At 35.1% G+C, this 13,352-nt stretch overlaps 1 protein-coding gene across 5 annotated transcripts in view; it reads left to right on the top strand.

The window, feature by feature from the left end:
• The window catches only part of TTC7B (tetratricopeptide repeat domain 7B), a 136,575-nt gene that overhangs the window by 95,119 nt on the left and 28,104 nt on the right, over window positions 1–13,352 (top strand). For 3 of the 5 annotated variants that reach the window (XM_084288206.1, XM_084288207.1, XM_084288204.1), the window contains 3 exons: window positions 677–727; window positions 6,511–6,651; window positions 13,130–13,332. In XM_084288206.1, coding sequence (XP_084144332.1) covers window positions 677–727; window positions 6,511–6,651; window positions 13,130–13,332 — 395 coding nt within the window. The remainder of the gene's footprint in view (window positions 1–676; window positions 728–6,510; window positions 6,652–13,129; window positions 13,333–13,352) is intronic. The other 2 variants (XM_084288208.1, XM_084288205.1) reach the window with 1 other exon arrangement.

Raw genomic sequence — 13,352 nt, 5'->3', positions numbered from 1 at the left:
CTACTCTTTAAAGTGTACATGCCAGCCAGCGTTAAATTGCTTGTTCTTTGCAGGCCTACAAGAGAATAAGACCTCGTTCAACAGTGAAGGCACATGAAAAGAATGTATAAGTCCAAGCACAAATTCCATTATGTAAAGCCCAAGTCTTCCATTTCAGATAAAAACTGCTGTATTCTTAGGGAAAGGAGCTTCCAACATATAGATGAGCAGTAGTGGAAGGATGAAAAAAAACTCACACAGATACTGGAGTCCTTTGTACAGTGTAAATAATTTATGAAAGTCAAAGCTCTCTATTTTTGAATAAGTAGAAGTTTGTCTAGATGCTTATAGCTTTCTGGTATAGTTAACAGGTATGAAAATCTCATGTTTCCTCTCTTTTTTTTTTCTTTTTTTCTTTTTTTTCTGGTGAAAGAACAAAAGACTTTTTGACTTTATTTGACTTGATTTACAATTTAATGAACAGGATCATGATCTTAGAGGTGTAGCAAAGGCTCTATGACAATATCTATTGTAAACAGTGATCTCCTTATTTAAAATCTTTATCCTTTGGAAACCTGATTTATGGTTGGAAGATTATCAGAAAACCTCTGGCTTTCTTGGAGTTCTTGTTTTCTATTTATCTATTTTTTTCTCTTTCTTAGTTTGGATTTTAATTTATGGTTTGATTTGTTCAAAGGCAATCCATCAGATGCTTACTTTCATGGTTTTTACTCCCCCTTTTCAGTTTGTAAGTAGTATTCACTGTAAAGTTCCATTAATTTCCTAAGGACTTAAATCACCTTTTCCTTTACCACAAAATGTACATGTTTTGTTCATCAGTAGTTGCAGCTTGATAGTGTGTAAAGCAAGGCTGATGCTTTTTGCCCATTCACCCTAAGGTCTGTAATCTTACAAGATCTGAATGCACTCAACTAACACTTGCATTTAATAATTAAAGAGGCAGTATTCATTTCTACAGGGCTGCAAATAAAGATATATTAGGAAGGTTTTGTATAACCTAATGGCCAGCTGCCAGTATGTTGTATTATAGGAGATTTTATGCCACTGCTGTTCCTAAGGAGTATATTGGTCTAGAAGGTAACGTTGGAACTTCTGTCATGAGTCGAAATAAACTACTTTCTCTTGTGGTACAAATTTTACACGTAGAATAAATCTCTTAAGAGTACACTTCAAAATAATGAAATGATGCCAACAAGCTACATAAAAGAAAATGAAAAATATAGATCAATAAAGCTAATTGCTGCTTTAACCAGGATTCAAAACAACATTCTTTCTCTCTAACCAGTTACATTATAAAGTTGTGCATTTGGCCTTGAATAGAAAATTTTGAATTTGTTTCTCATTGAAAAATAAGAAGAAATGGAAAACAGCATGTTTGATGGTGACTAAGCATGGAAAATGTTTTTCAGAAAGCGGAGAAAATACTCTAAATGATGTTGGCTGTACATGACTACTAAAATCTCCATGCATAACAGTACCAAAAGATAAGGTATCTTTCTAATTTTTGATTATGAAAGGTGTCTCAAACACCTAATAAATTTGATACAAAATAATGTTAATTTTGATGAAATCTGCCTATCGTATCAAATGCATCATACCAGTGATGCATTAGTCCTGTAGAAGTTACTGCCTCTTTCTATCACGTGTTTGCCTTTTTTTTTTTTTTTTTTTTTAGCACAGTTCTCTCTGTATGTTGCACCACTAATGTTCTTACTGGCAGCTTTGTGTGAATATAAAGTTAAAAGCCATGGGTTTGTTTCCTCTTCACTCCTGCATGAGCATTGCTTTTAAAGCATTTTTTCTTTACATAAATTATGAAACTGTTTTATAATACACTCTTTTTTGTAGTATAAAAAAAAAAATCCTTTTATGGTGTTTTTTGTCAGGTGATGTGAACCTGTTTCTTGAAGGATGTCGGTCCAGGTTTTTTTTTACCCATTTTCAGAAGGAAAATGTGAGGCAAATTGGTTTTTATTTTTCTCCAAGTGCTGATAAGAGTCCATGTCTTAGTTAGTCCCTGCCCCTAAGGCAACATTGTTAAGATTTTTTTGGGCAATGTCCAAGGAAAGGACTGAAAAAGTCATGACATGCCGTCTGTTTCCATGGGGTAACTTATGGATGGTATTTAAAAGATTGATTTCATGCAGACTTTCTTGTAATATTTGTGTTAAGAAAAATCTGAAGAGAAGTAAATTGAACACTTTGTTGTTCACAGAAGTTGAACTGTAGGTATGACTTAGAAAGTAAAGGTTTCTGTGTGAGACTACGTTTCCTCTTGGTTAAATTGTGTTTATATAAGCCTTTTGGTAGGTATTCTGGTTAGATTATTGAATTGAAGCATTGACATAACCACAGGTTGTCGCAGATACTACGTTACTATGATGCGTGGAAACGCTCTTTAAATTCTGGACAGATGTTGTTATAGGAAACTTTTTTGTTTAGAAACATTTTGTTAGGAAAAATTAAGGCGTTTTGTTATACTTTGTCGTGTGCAATGCAGTTGTGCTTCCAAATCTTAGTCAATAGGTAATTTAAATAATATATGCAAGATTTTGCAAAGACAGTCCCCATTTCACAGTCATACCATTTAGTATAAACAAGCCTTAAGGCAAAACTGAATAAATGGAAATGAGTAGCTGGGATTGATTTTGGCTATATATCTTCTTTTTCCAGACCTCATCCTTTTGCATCCTAAAAGAAACACTCTTTTTTGCCTTGGTATTTTGAAGGACTTTTTTTTTCTTTATTCTTAAGTGTCACACTATAGTAGCAGGTCTAGAAATTCTCGGGAAGAGCAAGAATATTTGTATAGCATCTAAGATATGGTAAAGTTGCAATCAAGGAATTCCTATTGCTCTATTGAGCATTTAAAGGAAGCTACATCTGAGTGAATTGTAGCAATTGTAGTGAAGATTTGTTGGTGATTGTCTCAGGGCTACTGAACACAGACTAAAATAAGAAAAGTACAGGTAAGGCTGGAAAGAGAGAACAGATCTTATGACAAAACCAACAGGGAGCCAGCATATAAATAGCTGGCAGCGTAAGGGCCGTGAGGCCTCAAGCAAACTTTAAGATTCACTCTACCCTCACAAACCATTGTGCGTCTTAACTGCTTATTGTTGAAATTAGTATAAATTACACAACTACAATGTAATTATAAAGATCGCAGTCTGAGGCCCCTGGGCTTAGAACAGGGTTAAGTAGAATGTGTAGAGAGGTCAGAAGAAGCTTTTAGCACACAGGAGACTTCTTTAAATGATCTTTACTTGCATATAAAAATAAAGCTTACTCACTGTGTTTTAACACAAATTGCCAGAAATAGTCAGGTGGCAGCTCATTGTGTCAAAGCTAAAGAAGCATTCAGGAGTTTATGGGTTAGAGCTATCAGTATGAGTGCAGTGTACCTGAAAGATTCCTGAATGAATTTGGCACTGTAAAGAAGACTGCTGCTATTTTATTAATAAAGAAGTAAATAATAGTAAAGATGCGAAATTGTGATAAAAGATGTAGTGGTAGTGCTGATTAGACATGCAAGGCTCTACTGGAGGTCATCCCTCCTCCTTTTGGAAACCATGTAGTCATGTTTCTGATCGCTCATAACAGCCGCTGCCAAGAAGGGTTTTTAAAGAAACAAAACAAAACCCCACAAATATTGGTGCTCTTGTGCTGTTCAACATCCTTAAGTTTTCCATGCTTTTAAATAAGACTGAAGTGTGAAGGATTTCAATGGCTAGAATTTCTGAACACCTCTGGGAAATATTACACCAAGTTTCTTTGTATTATGCTTAAAATTTGGTCTTCAAATTTAAACTCAAAGAAACCATTTACTTGGGATGTTGTTTAGAAGCAGCCAAAATTTAGATGATATAGTGAATAATCTGTAATCTGAGTTTCTAAAACAGTTAAGTTACTTGGCTTGTGTTGAATTTTAGATTAAGGTTCATGAGGAACTTATACTACACTTTTATATCAGCTATATTAATATAATGAAAGATAAGAGGATATTTTTTTTTTAGTAGCTTGGTTGAAATAGCGACACTTGAAGACTAATATTTTGTTGTATATACGTCTGTTTTTTCTTTGGAGAACTAATTGCTGAAATACCTTAAGGAATATTTTTTTTCCTAAAGGAAATACAAGCAATTTTAATCATAGAACTGCTTGGGTTGGAAGGAACCTTAAAGATGCCCCTAGTTCAAACCCCCCTGCCATGGGCAGGGACACCTCCTACCAGACCAGGTTGTCCAGAGCCCCATCCAGCCTGGCCTTGAGCACCTCCAGAGATGGGGCACCCACAGCTTCTCTGGGCAACCTGAGCAGTGCCTCACAGCCCTCCGAGTGAAGAATTTCCTCCTTATGTCTAATCTAAACCTATCCTCTTTTAGTTTAAAGCCATAACCCCTCGTCCTAATAAGCCACTTTAATAATAGCACTTTGTGAAATAAATCTTCTAGAAATATATATTTTTTAATTAAAAACACTATCTTTTTATTCTTCCAGAAAGTCCCGGATAGGAGTAGATTACCATAGAAAACACTCAGTATCCACCCTGTTTTAACTTGAGTGTAGGTGGTAATGCTTTCATGGCACTGCTGCTTGTAGAAATTTTATCACACTAGTTCTTTATATATAGAAATTGACGTACAACAAGTTTTAATAATATATTACCATGTACATTTTATGATTAAGTACTGGAGACTTAAAACCTAGTAGCGCACTTTCTACGTGAAATAACTCGCGGCCTGGTTAGCAGCCAGGGTCCATGCTTTAAATTATAGAAAATAGTCTTTTTTTAATTCTAAATGGGATAGTTCCTTTTCAGAAGGAAGGGATTAGATGAAATCCTGTGTGTCAGTGAATTGCACCTTAGAATTTCTGCTGGAGAGCTGAGGAGGTTCTTTGCTGTTACTTGCACTGGAAGTGTAACAAGTGACAGGCTGCAGTGACGTGCATTTACAGAAAGGGAGGTCAGGCAAGGTTACTGGTGACTAGAGCTTATTTGTGATACCGTTTGCTGGTAATTTTCTGCAAATATGCTCCACACGCTTCTTGCTTAGACTTCTTTTTTACTTTTCATTGGAAGTCTTAAAGATACACAGAAACTTGAGTGACTGTTCAGCTCTGATGCAGGCTGAAGTGTATGCTCTTTCTTCAACCAGCAGAGGAAAGCAAACTCCATAGCCAGCGGCCATTTCAGAACCTTAGGGCAATTCCTTGTTCAAAATGACCTAAGAAACGCTGATGACAAAGTCCTGTGCTGCTTTTCCTCTGTTTCTATCAGTTCAGGGAAACGTGCTGCTTGCTTTCAGACAAACTTCCTCTTCCACTGGTCTGTGTAGTAGGAATTCCTTCTACATTTCTAGTCTGCTGATTTATCTTGTCATACTTAAGAACGCGTGTTTTGTTTGAGAAACCCCTTCTCATTAAAAATCTTAGAAAATCTCTGAGATTGAGAGTGAAGGTTTTATTTATTGCTTAACTGTTAATGATGAACTTGTGGGATATGGTTCAACCTGTCTGGGACTCAATACTTTCTTCTAAGGTACCTGCCGTTGTTGGCCATTACAGTGTGGAGCTGGGCTTAGGATACATCTGATCCAATATGAAATATTTTACTTCCATTATTTATTAATCAGACATGGTCAGAATGAGATTTTGTAATTTGTAATTATAAATACAACAAGAGGTACATTGAAGCTTAGATGACCAAGAGTGTCTATTAAAATATAAGTAGTCTTGATTTAAAAAATAAGTAAATCAAGACTAAAGACACTGTCAGTAACCTGAATATGCAAAGTACAGTTGTCATTAGGTATTCTCTTGTCATAGAAGCTTTTTCACATCTGGTAGTTTGAAAAAGGTAGTATTTGCTCATGATATTCTAATCTCACTCGTAAATGCTTAATATGAAGAGAATTATTCAAGGCAACTTTGGGATTGTTCTTCATGCAATAGATTTTTTTTCCACAAGGCATTTTAATTCAGCCTTCTTGATTAGCTAAGGTTTACATTCAATGCAGTTTAACTGTGTATCTGTGATGGGATCATGTTGTATATTTTAGCTCTTTTTTAAAAACGCTATTATTAGTCTTAAAATAGTCATCTAATTGCTGTCTGTGGAAAGACATAGCAATTACTAACATCAAAGTGCATGCAGCAAACTGAAGATTACAGTGTACGACACCATCACAAACCTTTTTTTGGATCGTACGTTTGCCACACAAGATGTCGAGTTTAACAGAGTATTCATAGCAGCAATCCAAAAATGTATCATGTACAGTTTCCAGTGTTCAGTGTAGTTTTAGTATAGAGACTTTCAGACCAGTATACAAGTTTCTGTAACAGGGAAAATTAATCTGACATTTAAAAAAAAACGGTATGTTTAAGTTAAATCTAGAGGAGTTTTAGGTAAAATTTGTTAAGAAAAGGCTTATGACTAACTGTTTTATGCAATAAGTATGTCCTTTATTCTTTTTCTGATTAGTATTTTTTTTTTAATTACTTGTACAGGTTCAGTTCACGCGACGTCAATAGCAGCTTCTAGAGTAGAACAAGCGCTGTCTGAAGTTGCTTCATCTCTGCAAAGCAGTGCCCCTAAACAAGGTCCCCTGCATCCTTGGATGACTCTAGCTCAAATATGGCTTCATGCAGGTACTGTGAAAGTAAAATATTTCTTGTTCTCTGCCATCCCTTTTATTGCTAGCTTACAGACTTGCAAAAATCTGTTTTAGATTTCAGGAGCTGTTGTCACATACCTGAAGATAAACTCAAAATTTATCATTTTGCTTCATTAAAAAAAAAAAATTGATATTGTCTTAATCTAGGAAATGATGATGTGAATCATTTCTGCTATTTCATTGTCTACCAGGATTGCATTTTCTTGTCCGAAGATCAAACTTAAATATTATGAAAGCCATTATTCATATTAAGAACATATTGCATACATTCTTAAGAAATATTTACTTTTTTTTTTTTTTTTTTTAACTTCTCTTTAAAATGTTGACAACAAATCTTAACACCAAATGCATGTAAGTTTTTCATAATGACATAGAATGTATGATAGCTTGCTGGAAAAAAAAGTATTGGTGAGTTTTTCCCATAACTTTGAAATAGGGGTATGTATTTAAAATGCACTCCTTTTACATACGAATGGGGACACATGTTTCTGTGGTCTTCTTCCTGTATTTCTATTACATATAAAATTTCTGTTGTGGATAAAAAATAGCTAAAGCTACTCCTATTGTTTGGTAATACCCATTTGACTGATAAAGGTACGTGTATGAAACAGTACCGTACACACAGTATGCATGATTCCTTCCTTCTTGATGAAAACTGGGTTTTTGTGAGTGCCCCTTGTAGAAAGGCTGTTTGAAAACCAAAGATAATTTGTGGTAAAGAAAGAAATGTAGTTGGCCCAAAGTCTCATCTCATCAACTTAGTCTCTGAAGTATCTTGAATTTTGTAGTATTTGAAAATGTAGTTACCTTGATTCTATTGGGTGGAAGATGATGTTTGTAAGAATTTTCAGTGGTGTTGCTGGAACTAGAAAAGCTTTATTATTGAGAATAATTAACTCTGCACAGAAAAAAAATAAAAAAGGTAGTGATGAGCTGTTTAGCTCTTTTCCACCTAGCTTCACTGATGTGAAACACCCAGTATCATTTTTCTAAATGCGGAGTGATCTTGAGTGGATTTAGTAATTATTATGCTACTTCCAGCCTCAAGCTAAATGCTAAGTCAGTATCACAAGTGACAGTCCTACAAAGTCTTAATCAGAAAATGATGATCCAGTGTATTTTTACAGTTATAAATGTATCCTTTGAAATAATACTTGCATCAGAAAGGCGTTATTTAGAAATCAATTAGCAATTGTTCTGCCTTGGTCTGCTCTTAGGCCTGAACATTTTTCAGTGACATACCTGTTTTTCATTATACTCAGCCTATATTGTATAGACACGATCAATTTGTGTTTATTCTATATGGTAACCTTGTGTAAATTTTTCCCAAGACACATTTCATGTAGTGTATGTGTTACAAAGCTGTCATTTGGAAAGAGCTGTATCTTATTTTTGCAAGGTGTTGGAGTTCAAATCACCAAGGAATTACTGTTACTAGGAAATCTTGTTGTTTATAATCCACATTCAGAGCTTTATTTCTTAGCATTTTAATTTACCTGTTTTGCATTAACAGTTCTGTTGTGTGAAGGCCATTATGGAACAATGGCTCTCGGATACTAATTTATGTTTCAGAGGGGGGAAAAAAACAACAGGAGATGGAAAAGAACAATGATGGTGATTGATAACTGATCTCATGTGGGGGTGGGAAGGTTCTTCTTCAACAACAGAGAGGAGAACAAAGCAAGGCTCACCAAGGCATGGTGCAGTCACCTGCCTTGCAACATGGTATCACTGACTGTAAATATTTATAAACCATCACAGATGGCCATTTACAGAAACTCCTAGCATCTGCAATGCTGTAATTTCTCATCTTTCTGTGACAGTTTATTCTGTCCATGCAAGTGGCTGCTACTGTTTTCTCCACAAAGGAGCAGTCCAGACACTCTTCTCTGAGTCCTTTGTAGTCCACAACTTGCGTCCACCTCAGTCTTCCGCTGCTGCAGTCTGCTGCACACTCTACTTTCACCTCTTAACGATTTCTGCGTGAGCACTGCCTGCAGGCCATGTTCTTGTCCCAGCAGGAGGAAGCATGTGGGAACTGGGAAAGAAGTGGTGTGGAGAGCAAACTAAAATGTTAAAGATCCAGGGGAAGAACACGACATATAAAGAGTGCCCTGACACTTTGTGTAATGGGGAGCTTTGTGTAATGGGGAGCAATGAAAGAAATACAACAAGAGATGAGAGACGGCTGCTGTCAATCTTCAGAGAAAGTACAGCAATGTGAAGCTTACTTCCTCTCCTTTTTTTTGTATGTTTCTGTTCGTAATACTTTGGGCTGGTAACTTGTGCTGCACTTAAGTGTTCAGGCATCCTGTTCTAACTGTTCAGCTACCTGTCCTGCTACAGGAAATGCCCTGAGCTTTGAAAAAGTTTTTTTTTGTTTGTTTGTTTGTTTGTGTTTTTTTTCCCTTTAGGAATATTCCAAATTAACATTTACTCTATGAAATATGATACAAAACAGATATAAAGGTATCTTTATCAATACGTATGAGATACTCGCATAGAAAACAGCCATGAAATTACTTAACATGTAACTTGCAGCATGTTCTTTAAATAAAAATGAAGGCTTACCATTGGGAAATTGCTTCCTTTTTGAGACTCGTGCCACATTAACTGTTTGACCCTCTGTATGGTTGTGCAGTGTATTACTACTTAGAGGGGGAAAAGAAATATGTATCTTTAATGTGCTTTAAACATTAAAATACAAAAATTGAGAATGTTAGATTATAGAGGCATGAAGAAATTATGAGAATAAATGCTTAATATATGCTAAATTTAGTGGAATTTATTTACCCAAATTAATACATATCATGTGGGAAGTATAGAAAATATTTTTTCTTTATTAATATACACTGTCATTACAGGTATCATTAGAGTAAATGAGTGTGGCATTCAGTCTAAAGAATTTGACTTTTTAGACCGTAATTTTAATTTTTCATCTTGTTTACTAATGAACTCTTCCAGCCTTTTATTTGTAAAATGTAAAGATGGGAACTCAGGCTTATTTTAAATATAGAAAAAACAAACAAACAAACAAACAACAACAAAAAAAAACCCTCTTTTGTGATTAGTACATCCCCCAGTGATGCTATTAAAAAACAAATCCATCCTTAAATGATCAGTGGCTGTGACAGTCACTTGACACATACCTCAAAACTGGACTCTGTTTTGCTAGTCATAGCTACTGCTATAGAGTTTGACTGAAAAGTGGATTGATTTGACAATAAAATACAAGCACAAGCACGGAAGGGTTTGAGCTGGGGTGTTTTCTGAGTGGAGACACTGAGAAGTGAACACCAGCCTTGGCACTTGGTTTCTCATCGAACTGATGGCCCTCTCTGAAATTTTCCAACAGTCATCTGGTATTTGTCAGTTTTCTATAACTACTGTCCTTGAATTTACCGTGTTGGAATTTAACTTTCTTTTTTTTTTTTTTTCCTGAGTTTGAAGTAATTTATATTTTAATCAAATTTAGTTTTGCTCTAAGGCAGTACTTTTTTAAGGCATGTCCTTTGCCTTGAATATATCAGATGAAATTATCTCAGAATGAACAGCTCTTCTCCAATTTCAGAAATTTCTTGAATTAACTCTTATGCTTACCATCTAGCCAGAAGTTCCCCTTTCTATTAAATCTTCCATAGTTTTTCCAAACTTCTCTAGAATTAAGATATTGTCTAGAAAAAGTGCACCGTATATAGCATTAATTCAAGTACCTTTATACAGAAAAGAATTAATTGTTCATTTACCTTTTAGAAAGGACCATTAATAACTGTCAAATTACTCTGCCACAATTAATAAGCAAAATCTAATATTTATTACAGTAAAGCAAGTGTACCTTTATAAATAGTGTTGTAACCTCTAATGGCTACTGTTAAAAACCCAAATTGCTACCATACTTGCATCCCCTCAAGGAGTACAGAATTTCAACTGCGGCCTGTTAAATTAGTCAAACTGTGCATATTCTTCAGTCTAGAATTACTGTGGTAGCAGATAAAAATTACTTGAGTAAGTGATTAATTTCTGCATGTTATTTGCTGATTTTTATAGCTTTTAGTTAATACCTTTTACAGCCTGATCTAGTAGGTAGGTCTTTATGTATGCATCATGATATGCTTCTGCTTCCTTCTACTTAGGTTACAGTTGAAAGCATCAGTTTAGTATGAGTACATCTCATAAATGTACTAACCTCTCAGGATGGTGTTGAATAGGTGTGTTTTTTTTTTTGTTGTTTTTTTGTTTTTTTCCTGTCTTCAATCACTGACAAGCTGGATAAATGATACTTTTCCTGACTGTTTTTTAAACAACTTTGGAATGTCTATTTTAAAATGTTTCAAGTCTGATGATGCTGGAGAAGAAACAATAAAACAAGGAGAGCTCAAGTGGTTAGCACTAAAATAATACAGTGTATTTTATTCTCTCCAAAATCTTGTTTCTCTCATAGTAATACTGACCGTGTAGATTTCAGAAAAGCACTCAAAAATGAAGTACCTAAAGCTTTCCCAAAATATTTTACGGGTTAAAGCAAACAAACAAAACCAAAGCAAACAAAAACAAACAAACAAAAAAAAACACTGAACTCCTAGTACAACTCACATTTTCTTCTGCATGCCTGGCTCTAAAGCTCTGGCTAAAACTTCCTTTTTTTTTTTTTTTTTTGAGTCTACCAACAGTAGAAAAGTAGAATTCTAGAAGTACTTAATTTCTTCCAACTTTATGTTTTGATTTCAAAATTTTATACCTTTACTATTTACCAGGCTTGCTATTCTTCAGTTATATATTGCTATCTCTGAGTAGGTGAGGTTATTCTGTTGCTGGATCTGTAATTTTATGTGTTAGTTCTTCAGAGAGGGTGAGATTTTTCTATCAAAAAGCATTTTATTAGCTTGCTTGTGAAAATATACTGCATTAATCTGTATGTCCTCATGAGCATACTATTTATGCTAGGTGGAATGTGTTCTGTGAAGTCACTGAGTCATCCAAGCAGCAAAAAAAGAATGTTCATCTGGTAAAAATGTTTCATCTCCCATCAGTAGAATCAGGTCTCAAAAGGGGGAAAAAAAAAGTCATGATTATGAATATTAAATAATAACAAGGTGTATATTTATATATATATACACTAATAATAGCAAGAAATATAAGTAGGTTAAGATTTACATACTCTGGTGTACTGAAGTTGGCTGGTTATAGATATTATCAAGACTGCTTGATATGATTATCTCTTAGGAAAGCTCTTTTAAAGGCACTCAACATGGATCCCATTCAGAGTTTAGGTACAATTCAAAATCCACTGCTCTGGTGTGAGATCCTTATCTCAGAGCCTTTTAAGCAAGGTGGGTGCTCTGTACTCAACAATGAGAGAAGCATGACCTGAAGAGGGGTAGGTTGCTTTGCTGTTCTGATGAAGCATTTTGGTTTAAACCTTAATCTTTAAGACTTCTTTTTGTGCAGTGTGATCCAATAGAATGCAATTATACAATTTTAAGGCTCAATTTTTCTGGGATCTATACTAAGGTAAAAGAAATGTACACCTCAACCCAGAAACTACAGTATCCTTTTCCTTGCATTTAATCTCTTTACTCCTCTCCTCCCACTCTTTTAGCAAGAGATTATCGTAATGCAGCAGGGTAGTGAAATGTGCAGTGTTGAAGAGTGCTGTAAGAGCTGCTTGAAGGCAAATACTTTTTCCATTGTTAGTTGTTAATTACTTACTGAATTAACCTTTTTTTTTTTTTTTTTTTTTTTTTTTTTTCCTGTAGTCAGTGTGATTTAGACAGTTTTCAGGCTACTCAATGCTTTCGTGAGAACTGATTGTACCTTTTTTTAAAGCTACAAAATTAAATGTTCTTAGATGGCTTCTGGAGGATGTCTTAGAAAATTAAAACTTGGCGATATGAACCAAGTTCTGTCAAATCAGAGTGTTGAAGAAGCATTTCACATGTTCTGAAAACTTAACTAGGAAACATTTCTCATCAACTACGTTGTATTTTTTTAAAAAAGGATTTTGCTTTGAAACAGGAAACTTTGAACCAGACTTGACATGTAACCATTGGTAATTGGTAATTGGAGGAATTGCTACTTCTTGCTGAGTGATGTACAAAAGCAGAAAAGTCTGTAATTAGTTCTTACCTACTGTAAGGATCTCTGCTGCTTTGTGTTGGGCTTGCTGTTCTTAAATAGCACTGGAATACTCATGTTTAAAAATAAGATAAAACATCACAGACGTTGGTTAAAAATAACCAGAGAGTTTAAAAGAAACTGTAAAGAGTTTTCTGCTGTTTAAAGCAGCCATTTAAAATAATTTATGCAATAGTTTCTCCTAAGCTGTAACGTTTCTTGAGGAAAATGACCTTTACCTGGATTGAAACAATATGCAAACACAGAGAGCTTGTTAAAACATCTGCTCATGGTACGATGATACAGGATTCATTGGTCCTCACTCTTTCCTTCCACAGCTGAAGTGTACATAGGGATTGGGAAGCCTGCTGAGGCCACAGCGTGTACCCAGGAAGCAGCTAATCTCTTTCCGATGTCACACTATGTTCTCTACATGAGAGGTCAGGTGGCTGAACTTCGTGGAAATATTGATGAAGCCAAACGCTGGTATGAAGAGGCCTTATCTATTAGTCCTACACATGTGAAAAGCATGCAGAGGCTGGTAAGTCTTGAGTCCATGTT

The sequence above is a fragment of the Netta rufina genome (assembly GCF_964035555.1).
Source record: "Netta rufina genome assembly, chromosome: 5".
NCBI classification, from domain to species: Eukaryota; Metazoa; Chordata; class Aves; order Anseriformes; family Anatidae; genus Netta; species Netta rufina.
Note: the sequence above shows the minus strand (reverse complement) of the source record. Positions and strands in the feature narration are given on the sequence as shown.